General features: G+C 42.2%; 1 protein-coding gene across 3 annotated transcripts in view; it reads left to right on the top strand.

The window, feature by feature from the left end:
• Nucleotides 1–16,258, top strand: part of RGL1 (ral guanine nucleotide dissociation stimulator like 1) — a 256,632-nt gene that overhangs the window by 204,200 nt on the left and 36,174 nt on the right. For all 3 annotated transcript variants that reach the window (XM_060643730.3, XM_060643729.3, XM_060643728.3), the window contains 4 exons: nucleotides 5,249–5,433; nucleotides 8,617–8,741; nucleotides 10,147–10,362; nucleotides 14,115–14,218. In XM_060643730.3, coding sequence (XP_060499713.1) covers nucleotides 5,249–5,433; nucleotides 8,617–8,741; nucleotides 10,147–10,362; nucleotides 14,115–14,218 — 630 coding nt within the window. The remainder of the gene's footprint in view (nucleotides 1–5,248; nucleotides 5,434–8,616; nucleotides 8,742–10,146; nucleotides 10,363–14,114; nucleotides 14,219–16,258) is intronic.

Here is a 16,258-nt window from a genome sequence, read left to right as displayed (position 1 = left end):
ATACAGCAAAGGTGGTCGTAAGAGGAAAGTATAGAGATTGCTCCAGACCTTCCCAAAGAAGGAAGAAATGTCTCAAATATACAATCGAACCTTACACCTAAAGAAGCTGGAAAAAGAACAGCAAATAAAGCCCAAAGCCAGCAGAAGAAGGGAAATAATAAAGATTAGAGCAGAAATCAATGATATAAAAAAAAAAAAAAAAACAACCCCACAACAGTGGAACAGATCAATGAAACCAGGAGTTGGTTCTTTGAAAGAATTGACAAAATTGATAAACCCTTAGCCGGATTTATTGAAAAGAAAAAGGAAAGGACCCAAATAAATAAAATCATGAAGGAAAGAGGAGAGATCACAACCAATAATGCAGAAATAACAATAATAAGAGAATAGTCTGAGCAGTAATACGCCAACAAATTGGGCAATCTGGAAGAAATGGGTAAATTCCTAGAAACATATAAACTACCAAAAGTAAAATAGGAGGAAATAGAAAATTTGAACAGACTCATAACCAGAAATTGAATCAGGAATCAAAAATCTCCCAACAAACAAGAGTCCAGGAACCCTCTCTTCTCTTCCTATTCTTTAAATTGGTCTACTCTATATCCCTTGAAAGTGTTTTGCCCTCTCTTACCTCAGGATCTTTGCTTATGCTATTGGCCCAGAGTCTTTACTCCACTAACTCTTACCTAAGATCTCAGCTAAACATTGTTTCCTAAATCCTTCTTTGGAATCCCTCTTGTGACGTTCATCACATACACAGTTTTTATGAGTATGGAAGATAAAGGGCACTCAAAAAATATTAATTTAATTAGTGAATTAATTCTCCCCAAGGGCCTGTTTCCTTAGAAGTACAAGTCTTAGAAGCTGTGTCAGTCCATTCCACACATTGATGTCTGAGCACGTCTCCCTGTTCCTTATAGACCATTGTGATAGGGTGAACAAGGTTGCCAAGAACGCCTGAGGTAGAAAAGGCAATCCTGGTTGTCCCCTCAGCTGTCAGGTTTGGGCTCCTTGCCCCGTGGCCACCCACCCAGCATGCTTACTTGGGACTGAGGGGTTTTGCTCTGTAACCCATTAAAGATTACTTTGGAGAAGGAGGTCATGTACTGCCTTTCCTCCTTACTGAGTTTACATTATGTCACAATCGATATCTTTCCGTTTGGTTTCAGAAAGTACTTCTTCAGTCTTCACAAGTCTTTCAAGAAGCATGTCTTGCAGTTTGTATTAGAGTTTGATGTCCCTGAATTGATTTGTCCTGAGGAGAATGCCTTAGGTGGTGCGCGTGTGTGTGCGTGTGTGCATGTGTGTGCGGGCCTGTGTGTGTATCTGTTTGCAATAGCAGGCCTGGAGCCACACGTGTTGTCACACAGTTTGTATTTCATGTCATCCTTTCTGTTTGGGTGGCAGATTCTTTGAGGGATTTCCATACGTGCTGATTTTCACTGAGCCATTTTTACCTTTTTCAGTCCCTTCCTTTTGTGATTTATGGCAAGTAGTTTTAAGACGCCTAAAAGTTACATTTCTCTTTGGGTCTCTTGAAACGTCCTTCTTGACATTATGTCCTGTGAAGTCACAGCTGATCAGTGTCAGGTAGATGAAGGCAGGTATTCTATCTCTTCTCTAGGTAGGGGTCAGTGGAGTTGAGTGACTCCCCACCTCCCTTTGTTCACAGGTGGCACAGCTGGATGGGAATTGGGTTTTCCTTCTCCAGCCTTCTTTCTTGTTCTGGTACAGAACCAAGTAGCTTCTCTAGCTTAACAGTCATACCTTTCCTGTAAGTTTGTGATTTTAAATCAGATTTCCCTTCAGTATTGAGGTTTTTTACATTTTGCCCAGTAATCAGTTCTGGTTGCTATGTAAGCCAGACTTTGGGAGTGGATCCAGGAAGGGTAAGTTGGAAAGGCATTGGCCAGTAATCCTGTTGGCTGCCATGATTTTGTGATGTTGCTTTCCTTTTTGAAATCTCAGATGTTTCACATTTTATCTGCTTTATAGTCTATCAAGAGCGGAAAGTTTTCTTCCCAGGAGTAGTAAACATAAAGCTACCGTGAGCTTCGGGCACATGTCCAGGACTTTCCAGAAAACCTCCCTTTCTGGCATGCTGATAATTGGCCTGACGATAGGAGGTCAGGGGTCTGCCCCGTGTTGTATTGTGCTGTTTGTGTGTATCTTTCCCTTCTTCTCTTCCTTCTTCCTCCTTCCCCCTTCACTCCTCTTTTCTGTGAAAATACTTTTTCTAGCCAAGTCAGGGTCTGGGTTTGTAGTAACTTCCACAGTCCTCTTAGGCTAAGCTGTGGGAAGGGCACTGTCACAAAGGGTGGAATGAATAGCTCAGCAGAGCTAGTTAAAAACGTCAGACTGAGGAGGACAGAATGTGCACCTAAAGGTGAGTCCAATCTGGATTCAGGTCCCTTTTCAGGACTCCTGCAGACCTTCCGAGGCTGCACTTTCCGTGGAAGTAAGCGCTAAATGATGTGTCCTGTAGAGATGCAGAAGTACACGGAGATGCGAACAAGGATACACCTTTTGTAATTGTTTGTGATTGTGAGAACACGAAAATAACATAAACATTTGTATACTAGTAGAAGAATCCTTCTATTAATTATGGTGTGTCCACGCAGTGGGAAACAGTAAGGTAGATCTGGAGGCAGTGAATGGAGTGGTGTCTGTTTCATACCATTCAGTGGGAACAAAAATCCATGTTGGCTGGTCTATGCACAGTATATCTATTTAAGTATATATACATATCCACTGAAAAGACTAGAAGGATATACTCCAGACTGTTAATAGGTGGTCATGGAAATGGGATTGTGGAATGGGTCACAGAAATGGAAAACGAAGGGAAGTGATATTTTGCTGTTTTCGTCTGTATACATTTGTAATATTTACTTTTTTGCAATAAATAATCAGTTTTGTAACTTGAAAACTAATACTTATGGGAGGCCAAGGAGTAAAAGTTAATATCTTTTACTATGTGTCTTTTCCCTGTGATTCTGGATTTCTGCCTGGCTTTTCTTTTAAGTTATGCAACTGAGGAGTCACTAGGGTCATTGTGTTGCTGGTCTCGTTGTTGGGTGGGTGTTCTTTTTCATTTTTATTGGTTGATGTGAATTCTCATCCCTCCATGTCTGTTTTTTCTATCAGTGTCATTGGAAGAGTATTCTCTCACCGAAATATTAAATATTAAATGAGTAGTTATACTAATCAGATCAATTCATGCTTCTTTTGAGAATTACAAAACTATATGTAGGACTCAACCTGATGAAAGCAAATGTCAGGTTGTCCTATGTTCCAGCCTGTTCCCCCACCAGTGTGCCTACCCCAGTTCTGGGCTCAGCGCTTGTCAGGGAAGAAGAGAAATTATTCATGGAAAACATCTTGTTCCTTATAAAAAGGAAGTGTTAGAATGCTACTTCATCATTTTCTTCTTCAGTTCATCATATGGTTGTGTGTGTGTGTGTGTGTGTGTGTGTGAAGAAAGGAGAAATAATGCAATGTGTGGGCTCTTAAAAAGTAGAAGTCCATCAATTTTGGGGGGCGTGAGTGTTTCAACATATGAATGGGGGGACACAAGCATTCATACATAACACGTGATTTTGCAGGTAAACTGAGGATTGAAGGCCCACTGAGGAGACTCCATTAATTTCATTTTGCTTATGTTTTCATTAAATCCCAGGTCCCATATTAATTTCCTCGAATCTTTTGGGAGGGAGTGAAACTTTTGTTCGGCTTTTTATTTAATCTGGACTAAAGATTTAGAGAATATTTTAATTATTTCTGTGGTTTTATGTTACCTATTTCCAACATACGCATGTAAATATTATAGTTCCAAAGGCCCTCATGTCCTTGTTAGTAAAGCAATGATATACACAGCAGTGAAAACAATTAGTAAATTTATTTTTCTTCTGTTTGCACTTCACCTCCAAAGGGTAAGCATTGAATTGGCTTTGGTTGTCCGTATGCCTGTATTGTAGTCCGGCTTCATGGTAGGAATTTGGCATGTGTGGCATTTAGTGAAAGCCCAGCCTGCAGGTTCACTACCATCCTGGTAGTCTCTTTACAGGTTGTGAACTAAGTGAACAATTTGTTTGAGGTATACTTAGATGATAATTTAAAGAGGCACTAAGCCTTTTTTTTTTTTTAATCAGCCGAAGAATTTTGGTCAGTTGTGTCGTTAGCTAAAATGAAGTATCACATCACTGTCAATAAAACATGGATTGATTAATTTATAGCCCCTGTCATCTCCAGCCATCATGAGTGCGTCCAGCCCAGCACGTCCTCTTTGAACATGAAGCGCAAAACGATAGCACTCAAAACTTTTTATCCTTTTTGCCAGTCAGCTGTTTGTCTTTTCCAGTGGATGTGGGGCTGCCCCTAACCTAAGACAGCACACGCGTGTTCTTAGTACCATGGTGGGGGTGGGGGAGGGGGTGTGCACACGTCACGGCCCTGTCTCTTTTTGTGCCCTGACCCTTATCTTGCCTAAAATATTCTCTGCTGAACCATCAGAGGAAATCGCCTTCACAGTGGCTTTGCTTCTCAAGGTTTTGTCCCTTACCTTTCAAAGACCTACTTCTCTATTAGGTACTCTTTCTCCTACATATTCTTCTCTTATAATTTGAAAAGCAAAAGGATAATTGGGGGGGCACATTTTTGGGGTACTTATGCTGAAACCCTGGTAATCTTTGTAAAATTAAATTAATGCTGTTATCTTTTCCAAACCTAGGCACTTCCTGTCATTAGACGGATTTCAGGCCTACTGTCAGTTATTTCCTAAAATGTTAGTACAGTTGATTTTGTGGTTTCTGATATGAGTGAATCCAGAACTGGAAACACATAATCTCCTTGTGCACAGATTGCTTTGAAGTTGCTTCAGGACTCACTAAATCTCCTTCTGCGTGTCTTCCCCCCCCCCCCCCACCCCACCCCGTATGAGTTTTTCCAAAGTTTTTGGTCCTGTCTTTTTTTGGAACTTAATCAGTCTTTCCCCAGCTCTACAACCACCACTTAATAAGATAAATAATATTTATTTATTATAAAATAATAAGATAAATAAGATAAAATAATAATAATTGTCAGCTTGTCTTCAAGTGCTTTAACTTCATTGACATTGCCAGGAACTTTTGGGTGAATTCTCTGTTGACCCCTGGTTTTGTGAGGTATCTCTAGGTGAGGACATGGTATCCGGGTCTCGTTTTGAGTCCCCACATTCAGTTGGGTGCAGTGACTCTCCATTTCTCTTTCTCAGTGCAATCGCCTCGATCCTGAGGGCCTGGCTTGACCAGTGTGCAGAGGACTTCCGAGAACCCCCTCACTTCCCTTGCTTACAGAAACTGCTGGATTATCTCAAACGGATGATGCCAGGCTCCGATCCGGAGAGAAGAGCGCAAAATCTTCTGGAGCAGTTTCACAAGCAAGAAGTGGAAACTGACAGTGAGTACTGACTTGATTCCAGGGAACAAGTTAGATTCTGATTCTGCAGTCCCCTTGTTGAAGAAATGTTCTCCCTGTACTTGATGAATGACCTTGGTTGGTCTCACAGAGACAAGCTGCTGGGGGGATTGGTGGTGGGTAAAAATTCTAAAGTTTATCTCAGTGCTAATTACAGAGCCTAAGAGTTTTAGAGCCAAGAAGGAGATTTTTAAGACCACCTGGTGTGGCATGCTCATTATAGATAAAGAAACTGGCCCTGAGAAGTGCATTTCCTCGGGTTTCTTCTAATACCATAAAGAGGATGGTCCTCTTGATGGTCCTTTACCTTCTCTTGTCAACATGTCCCATGCTGAACTTGAATTTGCTTTTTATGATCTGCCTCGTGGCTCCTCTTTCTATCTAATGGAGGAAACCCATCACAACCATCACTATTCAGCGGGCGAGGATTTAAATGCAGTTGTGCTCCAGCCCTCACGAAAGTTCGAAAAGCCCTGAAAAAGTGTTTCTCTGTCAGCTAGAAAACGTCACTGTCATTGAGCTTCTCGGATGGCCTCATCAAAGGAAGTTTCTGTGGCTGTTTTTTCCTATTGGAGGAATTGACTGCCTGTTTTCAAGGACAAAGGAAGGGCCACCGCTGCAGGTCGTGGGCAGCTTGGAAATATCAGGCTTTGAAGAAAGTCGGAAAGAGGTTAGGACAGGCTTTCAGTGTGACGATTTATCCCCCCACTGGCCTGCCGGGTGATGGTTGCCATGGCGGCTGACCCACTTGGAGCTTTTGACAGGCATTTCCCTGAAGTGACGCCCGATTTCCTCAGTGAGGGAAAGGAAACGGTTCCTCATCACCGATAAGGGAAGCTGCCTGAGTGCCAAAGAAAATAACCTTAAATTCCAAACGGTACCTGTTGAATGTTTTATGTAGGGGGATCAGAGCGGTGGGTGCCGGCAGGGGGGCGGTACAATCGCATCATTAGAAGCTGACTGCCAAGTACCCGTATCTAAGATGACTTCATCTGCCGGGAATGTTTGAATACCAGGGGCACTCCTCCAGCTGCCGGACCTCAACTCCCTTCAGGCCTCCCTGCCTGTCTTTGAGCCAGAGTGGAAAATGCTATGTTAGAGGCCAGCTCTCTCCCCACTGGGGCTGCCCCTGGCTCCGGGCCTAATTGGGGAACCGGTGGGACCAGTCGTTCATTGTTTCTGACCCAGGACTGGAAGGCAGAACTCATTTGGCAGGCTGAGGCAGGGGAGAGGGAGACTGGCAGGCTGAGGCAGGGGAGAGGGAGGCTGCCTGACTTTGGAAAGGCTTTTATGCAATGCTCGAAAATGAATTTTTTTGGAGTTTGGAAAATTTTAATCAAGAAAGCTCCAAACTCTCTGGTTATTAAGCACAGCAGTCATCACGGAAAGGGAGTTTTAGGAGCTTGGTTCTCATGGGCTTATTTTGCCCAATTTCATGCTGGCAAAAGCAAAAGTTTTCCTACATTGTTTTTTAAAAGTAAAATTTTGCTTCAAGTTTTTACTTACTTACCTCTGGAAGAGAGTCAAAAGCGGAAACAGTGAAGGCATGGCCTAGGCCCCAGAGAGAAAGGACTACGTAATCTTCTCACACAGCAACATCCAAGGCACATAGAGGTTGCCGTGAGTGTTTGTTGAATGAATGAGGGGGTCTGACCTTACCACACATCCTCTTGGGCTGGCGTGGGTCAGCCTCTGCACGGCAGAGTGATTGGGATAGATTTATAGAGTAGCTAGCAAAAGGGATGAGAGGCCCATTCTGAACCTTTGCGATTTCAAATGTTTTATTCCTTTGCTGAATTGGAGAGTACCAGAGTTTTGTGGAGGCAGAGTGGTGAAATCATAGGGTTTTAGGTTTTGCTTTTTTTTTTTTTTTTTTTAAAGCTCATGCCTGTTTGTGTTCCAGCCTTTGGAGGCAGGCATGGATCCCCTCCTACTTCTAACCCAGCCCCATTCACATGAGTCCTTTCAGCTCCAGGGGGAGGAGTCCATCCTTAAATCACATACCTCTCAGCAGAGTCATCAAATACTCATGTGGTACTGTGACAGGGGGAGTGATGTGGGGTCCACTCTCAGCACCCCTCTCTTCTGGAAAACTAAGGAAAGGCCATCTCAACTTGATCCGAGATGCATAAAAGTCTTATTCTACAAAGGAAAAGAGAAAAAGCTTAAAATGTAAACATTCTGGGGGAGTAGTAACGCACTGATTTAAATTTCTGCTAACATAGAACTGAATGCAACTAGCTTTTTTTGTTTTTGTTTTTGTTTTGTTGAGAACAGATTTAACAGGAGAGCAAGGAGTGTGAAGGGGTGGAGGTGTGGGGGATGAGGTTGGAAAACAACCTAGGACAGGTTCTGGGGAGTGGGGGCTGGGGTTCAAATGAAACTTCATCCAGTTCCACACTCTTTCAAAATGGAGTCTGGAGTTCTGATCCCATGTGCTGAGTCCTTCAGCTTCTGATTTGGGATCCAAGTAGTTATTATAGTGATTTCCACACCCCCTCACTTCTTCAGTCTATGCTCTGTGTAATTTACTAATTGATAATCTTATCCAAAATAAAGCTCAGGTGAATTTAGTTTCAGGTTCTTCTGCTTCATACATAACTTTAGGTGGAAGCTGAAAGTTGCTCCAAACATCTTGAGAATTCTAAGGACTTTCTTAGAATTCTGAGGATTTCATCAGCATTTCTGACACCATATGTCCCATTCTCCTACCTGATGCCTGGCCTGCTTTCATGCCCACTCCTTCCAGGCTTCTGGTTATAAATGGCCAGTGATTAAGAATTGCATAGTTGGGGCTTAAGAAGCAGTTTGATTGGTCCTTAAGCTGAGCAGAAGGTATGAGGGAGCCAAGATGAGGGAAACCCCCAGAATGGAGCCCAACTTTGCTTCTCTAGACTTTCCTTGACCTGGCTGTGTCCCTGGCCTAGCTATCAGTGGTTTAACAAAGGGGTAACTTGAGGCCTCTGAACTTAATAAAGAATCTAAGAACAGATTAAGAAGACCTCCATTTCACTCAGATTAATTGTGCTTACTATTTTCTCCCTGTGGGTTTTCCGAAGGATTAGCCCTCTTCTTTCTCAATGAAAGAAGTTCAGTTTGACTCTACTAACAAGGTCATAAATAGTGGCACCAGGTGACTGACTTTTTTTTTCCATCTGTGAACAGATGGGTTTCCCAACACCATCTTCTTCAGCCTGGACGAGGAAGAGGAACCGGAAGGTGGAGGGCCTGCAGAATTCACGTGCTTCCCAGAAGACCTTGTGGCAGAGCAGCTGACCTACATGGACGCCGTAGGTCTTCTCTTTGTGCTTCCGACGTGCTGCTACTTAAAATGTGGGGAGTGACGGTACTGGTGGGCTGGGGAGGGCAGTGGGGTAATGTGATTTAAGTCTTTTCGAATCCCCAGGAGAGGCTCTGCCTGTAAATGCGGAGTGAAGATGGGACTTGAATCAATCATCTGAATAATTCAGGCTTAAGCTCTTCTTGCAAAGCCGGGTGAAGGTGCTTTTTACTTGGCACTCGATACATGGAAGTAAGAATTCTAACTCTCAGGAAACAAAATCTGTCCTGTTCCATGGGTATTCTCTCCCTCTAGACTCATAAATATTTCAAGATCTGAACTGTTTATTTGGAGGATTGTGAAGCGGTCAAAGTATAAATTAGGATAAAATAAGTTCACTGAATCCAAATGTGACTGTATCTGGCAGTTCATTTCCATGTGTGTCTCCTGTACTTTCCCGAAGTTTGTTAGCCGTACATATTTGATGTCATCAGTCACATGTCCTAGCTCAGTGTCAGCTGGTAAATAGACTATTATAAATTATCGTGACGGTTTAAACTCTTGTACACTTACTACTTTGAAGAAAGCAGCAAATAAAGTGACAGAGTTTCCATCTAGTGAGCATGCAAATAAAGTATCAGAAGCAAATCAGATAGTCTACGTAAAGTAAATCCCTGTGTTCTCTCTTTTATATAAACCCTTACGTGTCTTGCCTTGAATTGCCCTACAGGTGAGAATCCCGTTTAGTTGACTAATTTGGCTTTGTTTTTGTTCCACGGTTGATAGCGTAAAAGAAAGACCGGAAACTTCATTGGTTGTGACTTTTAGGCAAAGGCCTGGAAACCAGGCTTTATGTTCCTCTGTCTTTATTTTACTGTGTGACGTTGGATAGTTTTTCCTTCTATATGCTTACTTTCTTTATTTAAAACATCACGTGAAATAGTGACATTGATGACAGCATCGCATGCACTGTACTTTGGATCACTTGTCCGGTGGTCACTGGGCATCCCTATGCGTTATACACAGTTCACGATCGTGAGCGCCTAGAATGTACCGTGTATATGATTTTGAGCTCAAAACCACCTCGACCACTTTTTTTTGATTAGTAGTATAGATTTTTACCTATCCTTCAAGATAGGAAAGTCAAAATGTTGTCGGTCCCTTGAATTTTCTTTTGGCCGTTGTGTTCTGTTTGTTCAGTCGAGCAGATTGAGAAAGAACATGTGGGCTTTTCTGACCAGTTAACATATTAATTATTTACTTTTGTCCATTGAAATAGACACCACGAGGCAAGTCAAGTAGAAAAGGGTTATTTGTCCATTTACAAAATACCAATTCACAGATGACCCAGACTATGTGCTTTCCCATATGAAATGTCTGTGTTGTCCTTAAACTCAGCTTCTCTTCTGTTCTAGCAACTATTCAAGAAAGTAGTGCCTCACCACTGCCTGGGCTGCATTTGGTCTCAGAGGGATAAGAAGGAAAACAAACATTTGGCTCCTACCATCCGTGCCACCATCTCTCAGTTTAACACCCTCACCAAATGTGTTGTCAGCACCATCCTGGGGGGCAGAGAACTGAAAACTCAACAGAGAGCCAAAGTCATCGAGAAGTGGATTAACATTGCTCATGTAATTATCTTTTTAAAAATATTCTTTGTATTTAGTAGATACTGGAGACGATTCCTTCTCTCCGTTTAAATGGGTCTATCCATTTGGCTGAAAGGCAATCAAACAACATATGTGAGGACCCCCCAGGTTTTTGTTGCTGTTATTCTTCTTCCAAAGTAAGAAAAAATGGTCTTTCTTAAATAGGAGCTTATTTTTCCTCTTTATTTTTTTAAAATTTTTAAAATATTTATTTATTTTTGAGAGGCAGCGTGCGGGGAGGGGGAGGGGCAGAGAGAGAGGAGACGCAGAATCTGAAGCAGGCTCCTATGCGGGGCTCGAACCCACGAACCGTGAGATCATGACCTGAGCCGAAGCCGGACACTTAACCCACTAAGCCACCCAGGTGCTCCTACTTTTCCTCTTTATAGAAAATCGGTCCCTTGCTCACTTCTTTCAGCTCATGGGCCTGCACACTGCTGCATCTCTAGGGTGACATATGCCTGCTTTTCCCCTTATAGTCACCAACTGAGTGTCAGTTCTGCCCCGTGTTCAGTAAATACAACCTGATGGTCTAAGTGCCAAACTGACTACTCTTCACCGCAGAATGATGACCTACCTAGGCACCCTTCCAGCACCCGGAAACATTATGTCTTCTGCAGACTTGAAGAGCCAGTACCTTCTCAGAATCCTGAATCTCTTTCCTGAAGGACTGAGGTGCCCAGATTTCACATTCATCTGGGGCTTTTCTGAGGACCTTCTATCTGAAGGTAGAAGGGCAGAGTTTATTCCTAGGTCTGAATTACATTCTGCTGAGTGTCAGTCTGGGCTCTGGGTCAGCTGCTTACATACTGCATGACCTTCGCTGATCAGTATCTTCACGACTGTGGAAACGTGAACAGTATTCAGTCAGTTGGTCACCAGACATTTCATGCGCTCCTAAATGCACATAAGCTACAAGATTATGTAATTTGGGGACATTGTGAGGATAGGCACAATTAATGTAATCTTACAGGAGCCTGTAGTCACACAAGGAAGCCAAGATACTCTGAGATATACTGGGATGATCTCAGCTGAGGCAGAAGAGGAGCGGGGCCCTCCGAGATAAGCTGCAGTGGTGGAGGAGGGAGAAACCACTTCTGGGGGGATTGAGGAGGGCTTCATGGATAGGATGACTTTTGGACTTAGCTTTAATACTAGATAGAATTTTTGGTATTTGAAGATTGAGTTAGATTTTTTTTTCCTAGACAGAAGAAATTACATCAGCAAAAGCTATGTAATTAACAACAACTTTGAAAAATAATTATTATGTAAATATCTTATTAGTCCATGTTCTGGGTTATGTGAGTCAACCCTCGACCAAAACCCATTTTGCTTTCTATCCTAATATACTTTTTTCATTAAGCCCTCCTGTTTAGGGCATAATGCTTACATTTTCACACCCACACACTCTCTCTCTCTCTCTCTTTGTATTTTACATTCTCTTTGTTGTCTTTGATCAAAGAGCAGGGCCATAATTGTGCTAGAGGATTTGCCTTATTTTGAATTTTTAGGTGCTCGATTACCACAGACTTTTTAGTATATGAAAAAAGTAAGAGAACAGTGTCTTACAACTTAGATTTCTCCTATTCTGAATTGAGCTAATTTCTCAAGAGCTATAAAAAGAATTTCTGATAGAGTGGAATAAAGCATGGAATTTCTGCCTTCTCAGAATGAGAAGAAAATATTTTTGTTTTGGCCATAAATGCCATATCTTTTAATCCATTCAACTACTTAGAAAGTCTATAGCAAGAATATAGCATCTGTGTGTATGACAGTGTGGCTCAAACAATGACTTTTGGTCCAAATTAAATATAAATTGTGCACATATGTGTTAATAAGAAATGCAAGTTGAACAATTTGAGGTATATTCCAAATCCCATAGCACATATTTAAAAGCCAGGGGTCTTTGTTCTTGGTGGTGTAGTTTCCTAATATTGAGCACGTTGTGTCCCTTGAAATTGTGTGGAGTAATTTAATAAAATAATGAAACTCATAGGTGGTTTCCTGCCAAGATTTATTTTACTTTTCTTGCATTAATCATACTCAGTTTCTATCGAGAGGATATTTGAAAAAACGATAATAATTTTACACACAGAAAATATTTGTGACCTGATGCGATTATATTTTCTTGGGCTGGCCTTGCTGCTGTGTTTTCTTTTTACTTTTGCACCACGTCTCCTGGAAGATACCTCCCTTTCTAGAAACGGGGCCAAATGTCTTTTGTACTCCTTTAAAACCCTTAGCTTAAGCCTCTTTCTGAATAATGTGTTCCATATGTTTATTACAATTTGCATGAAATATCTGTGCCTGAGTTCCTTTATTTATTGCAAGTTTCTTGATTTTTGGAGCATGACTTTTGGATTCTGAACCTTTGTTGAACCATGCTCTCATGGGTTTGGGTTTCCAGACTGACTGTAATTCAGAGTGCGCTCTCTCTCTCTCTCTCTCTCTCTCTCTTTCTTTCTTTCTCTTTCTCTTTCTTTCTTTTCAAATAAGGGGAAGGCATTGAGACATTTAAAAAGAGTGGGCATGACTTTTGTAAAATACTTTGGCCTATACTCTAAGGAAATAATGTTTGGAGGTTTGTTTGTTGGGCATAGTTTTAAGTAGCCGGATTTTGACAAGCTAAGTTAGAGAATGCTGTTTTCCTTCCTATTCGGGATTAGCATTACTTCATGAATTGACCTTCTAAGCAATGTGCAGTTCTGCCCAACCATTTTGGAATTTCTTGCTTCAGATGTTCTGCACAAAGCCAACCCCGTGCCCACACGGTGTACTCAATTGTAAACAGTGGATAGACTACACTCCCAAATGCCTGCATATGAAACATCTCCTTTGACATAAGACATAATCCACTCTCCCCATGGTGCCAAGAATGGGACTCTCTCCCTCCCTCACTGTTTTGCTGTCCCCGCCATTCATGCTGCAGGATTTTGACTCCAGGGTCACTGGCTGCCGAGGCTATCCACTCCGTGCGGTAGCTTAAGTTTCAGGATCAGAGAGCCTTTCTCTTTACCCAGAAAATGACATCCAGACTATTTCCTGTCCTCCTTGATTTTGTTCTAAAATGCTGCCAAAATGGATTTCATTTTAAAAGCTCTGGCTTATTTTGGAAACAGCGAAGTACCAAGGTGTTTCTGAATGTTTATGACTGTGGCACAGGCCAATTTGAAACGAAATGCGTGTGTATAAAAATATTCCCTTTTGGCTAAGAGCATGAAAGCCAAAGTTCAACTTGTGGTGAATGTTTATTGCCAAGTTATATACACCTCTCTGGGCAAGGGTTGGTCATGAGATGTTCGATACCATCTGACCTCCCGGTGGCCGCTGCCCGGCTCACACTGTGGGTCTAAAGGATATAGTGACCTTTCATGTGTGTTTTTAGGGCATCTGTGTGCTTTCAGCAGAAGAAAGTTTGCTTTCCCTAGCATAGCCTTGCAGACTCACCTCCGTTCGTGTTTTTACGAGGAAAGCTGGAAACCATAAAACTATAACAACAACGCAAAAAATATATTAAAGGGAGAAAAACAAGCATACAGTGCCAAAACCTATAAAGTGTTTCGGTGACTGGGGTGGGAGTAAGGAGCTGCTTTTTGATGTTGAGTATTTATACAGCTGCCTATTTAGTGGTAAGAATTCATAGCAGCTGTGATACCTCTAAAACAGGAAACCACCAACTCGCAGTATTATTGATATTTAAAATGCCTTTTATGTTTTAATCACCCTCCATACAGGAATGTAGAATCCTGAAGAATTTTTCTTCCTTGAGGGCCATCATTTCGGCACTGCAGTCCAATTCCATCTATAGGTTAAAAAAGACCTGGGCCGTCGTCCCAAAGTAAGTTCCCAAGTGTCCACTCTGCTTTCTTTGGCTGGGGTGACTTAGTCACTGTGTAAATGGTATGGGTCCTTGCCTTCAAAGCCCATATTCTGTAACTAGAGAAACGTATTTGAAAGCCTCTGTGTGTCCCAGGCAGGGTGCACTTGACACATAAACATTAATGAGTTTTTAGGCAGAGAAGTCAGACTCATCTGCGAAGTGCACCAACATCAAGAGTATTGGCTTTGGGATGATTTGAAGGATGTGCTTGTCATCTAGAGTCTGAGGGGGAAGGGTGTGGAGTGATGAAGTTACAGCAGTGCGGCCATTCCTTCTGGTTATTTCTCAGCCACGCTCCAAAGCCCTAAGCTGTTCCAAGATGTGAGGGAGCATGTGTGTAGATAGGACGCTAGCTCTTGCTGTTTAGCAAGAATCTAATTGCTTAACTTCTGTTTCAGCATGTTAAACGCTATCTTTTTTGTTTTTTGTTTTTAATTTTTTTTAACGTTTGTTTATTTTTGAGACAGGGAGAGACAGCATGAACAGGGGAGGGTCAGAGAGAGAGGGATACACAGAATCTGAAACAGGCTCCAGGCTCTGAGCTGTCAGCACAGAGCCTGACGCGGGGCTCGAACTCACGGACCGCGAGATCATGACCTGAGCCGAAGTCGGACGCTTAACCGACTGAGCCACCCAGGCGCCCCGAGTTAAACGCTATCTTAGTGATATTAAAAATCCCTAAATGTTCCTGCCTAGGGACCTGACTAACATTATTAACTGGCCATGTTTTATATTGTTTTTCTTCATATTTCTTGGTGTAACCTTTGGGACAATGAACGATATAATGTCCTTATTGTTTCGCCATCTTCATTCCCCTATTTCCAGAGCTTCCCCTGGAGACCAGAGAACTTTTTGCAAAGGAGGGAAAGGTGAAGGAGGAGGCAGCTCCGGTTCCCTATCCACACAGCTTTAGAAGCTGGGGAATATGTCATGGCTACAAACGAGGCCAATTACATTCAACAGGTCTACCTAGGTTTGAACTAATCAAGAAGGAAGGCATATCAGGAAAGAATGTGTAAACTGTTTACAGTCTATACTGTATGTAGTATGGTCGGTTGCAGCCAAGAGAGGGGCCAGCTGGCTTCCCAGGCAGGCCTGCCCCTGTGGAATTGGTGGGTTTGGTGCTTAAGAGTGGAAAGTCTAGGTACTCGGTTTCATGAGTTCACTCAGAGCTGATTAAGCCCTAAGGGACTGACACTATCCAAACTTGCAAGAAACCCAGATAGGTAAACCAGAATTTCATAAATTTTTGCTGAAAAATGAGTGCTTACCAGTGGGCTCATATTCTCAGTCAGAGGAGAGTCTACTTGGGGGAAGTCAAATTACTTATGAAATAAATCTTTGATGAGCCAGCAGAAAAAATTGAAGTGGGTGGTTGTAATGCCTGGTTCAGAGCCGTAGAAGCCACAGCCACTTGGAGACTCCAGAGCTCCTTCTCTGTTTATAATACTGTTATCTACCAGAAGAAAACCTGGCAGATAGGCTTTTCAAAGTCCAATGCAATGTTTTTGATTACCACTTATTTCTTGGTTCTTTCTCTTCTTCATTACTTTGATTAGTCAAGCTGACTCTGTAGGTGAAAGATTAGTTAATTGGTTTTCCTTTGCATATAAATCTTATGAAAGATATGGGCATTATAAAGTCATTAGATGACAGGCGTTCGTAAAATACAATGGGAAAATCAGATGCATGCAGAGTCCTCATGTTCAATAGCCCCAGAGCCCTCTCCTTGCCCTCATCACCGTTCCCTTCCTGTGGTGTCAAACACAAAACCAGAGGGACGGTCAGGTGCTAAAATACCACCTGTGCCTGGTTGCAGTCTTCTGTGATTGCAGTGAAAGGTGATCCTATCTTTCTTTGGTAGTTGATAAATAGCACGCTGTGGAAAGTCACTTAGCCAAAAGTTCCTGCACAGCAAATTTGAGGCTAAAACACAAGTAAAAAAGTTAGTGGAGCTGGAGCTTAATCTCTTGGTTACCATATGAGAAGGTTCATTCT

Source organism: Panthera onca, chromosome F1 (genome assembly GCF_046562875.1).
Source record: "Panthera onca isolate mPanOnc1 chromosome F1, mPanOnc1 haplotype 2, whole genome shotgun sequence".
NCBI classification, from domain to species: Eukaryota; Metazoa; Chordata; class Mammalia; order Carnivora; family Felidae; genus Panthera; species Panthera onca.
This window is presented reverse-complemented; position numbering and strand designations above follow the sequence as displayed.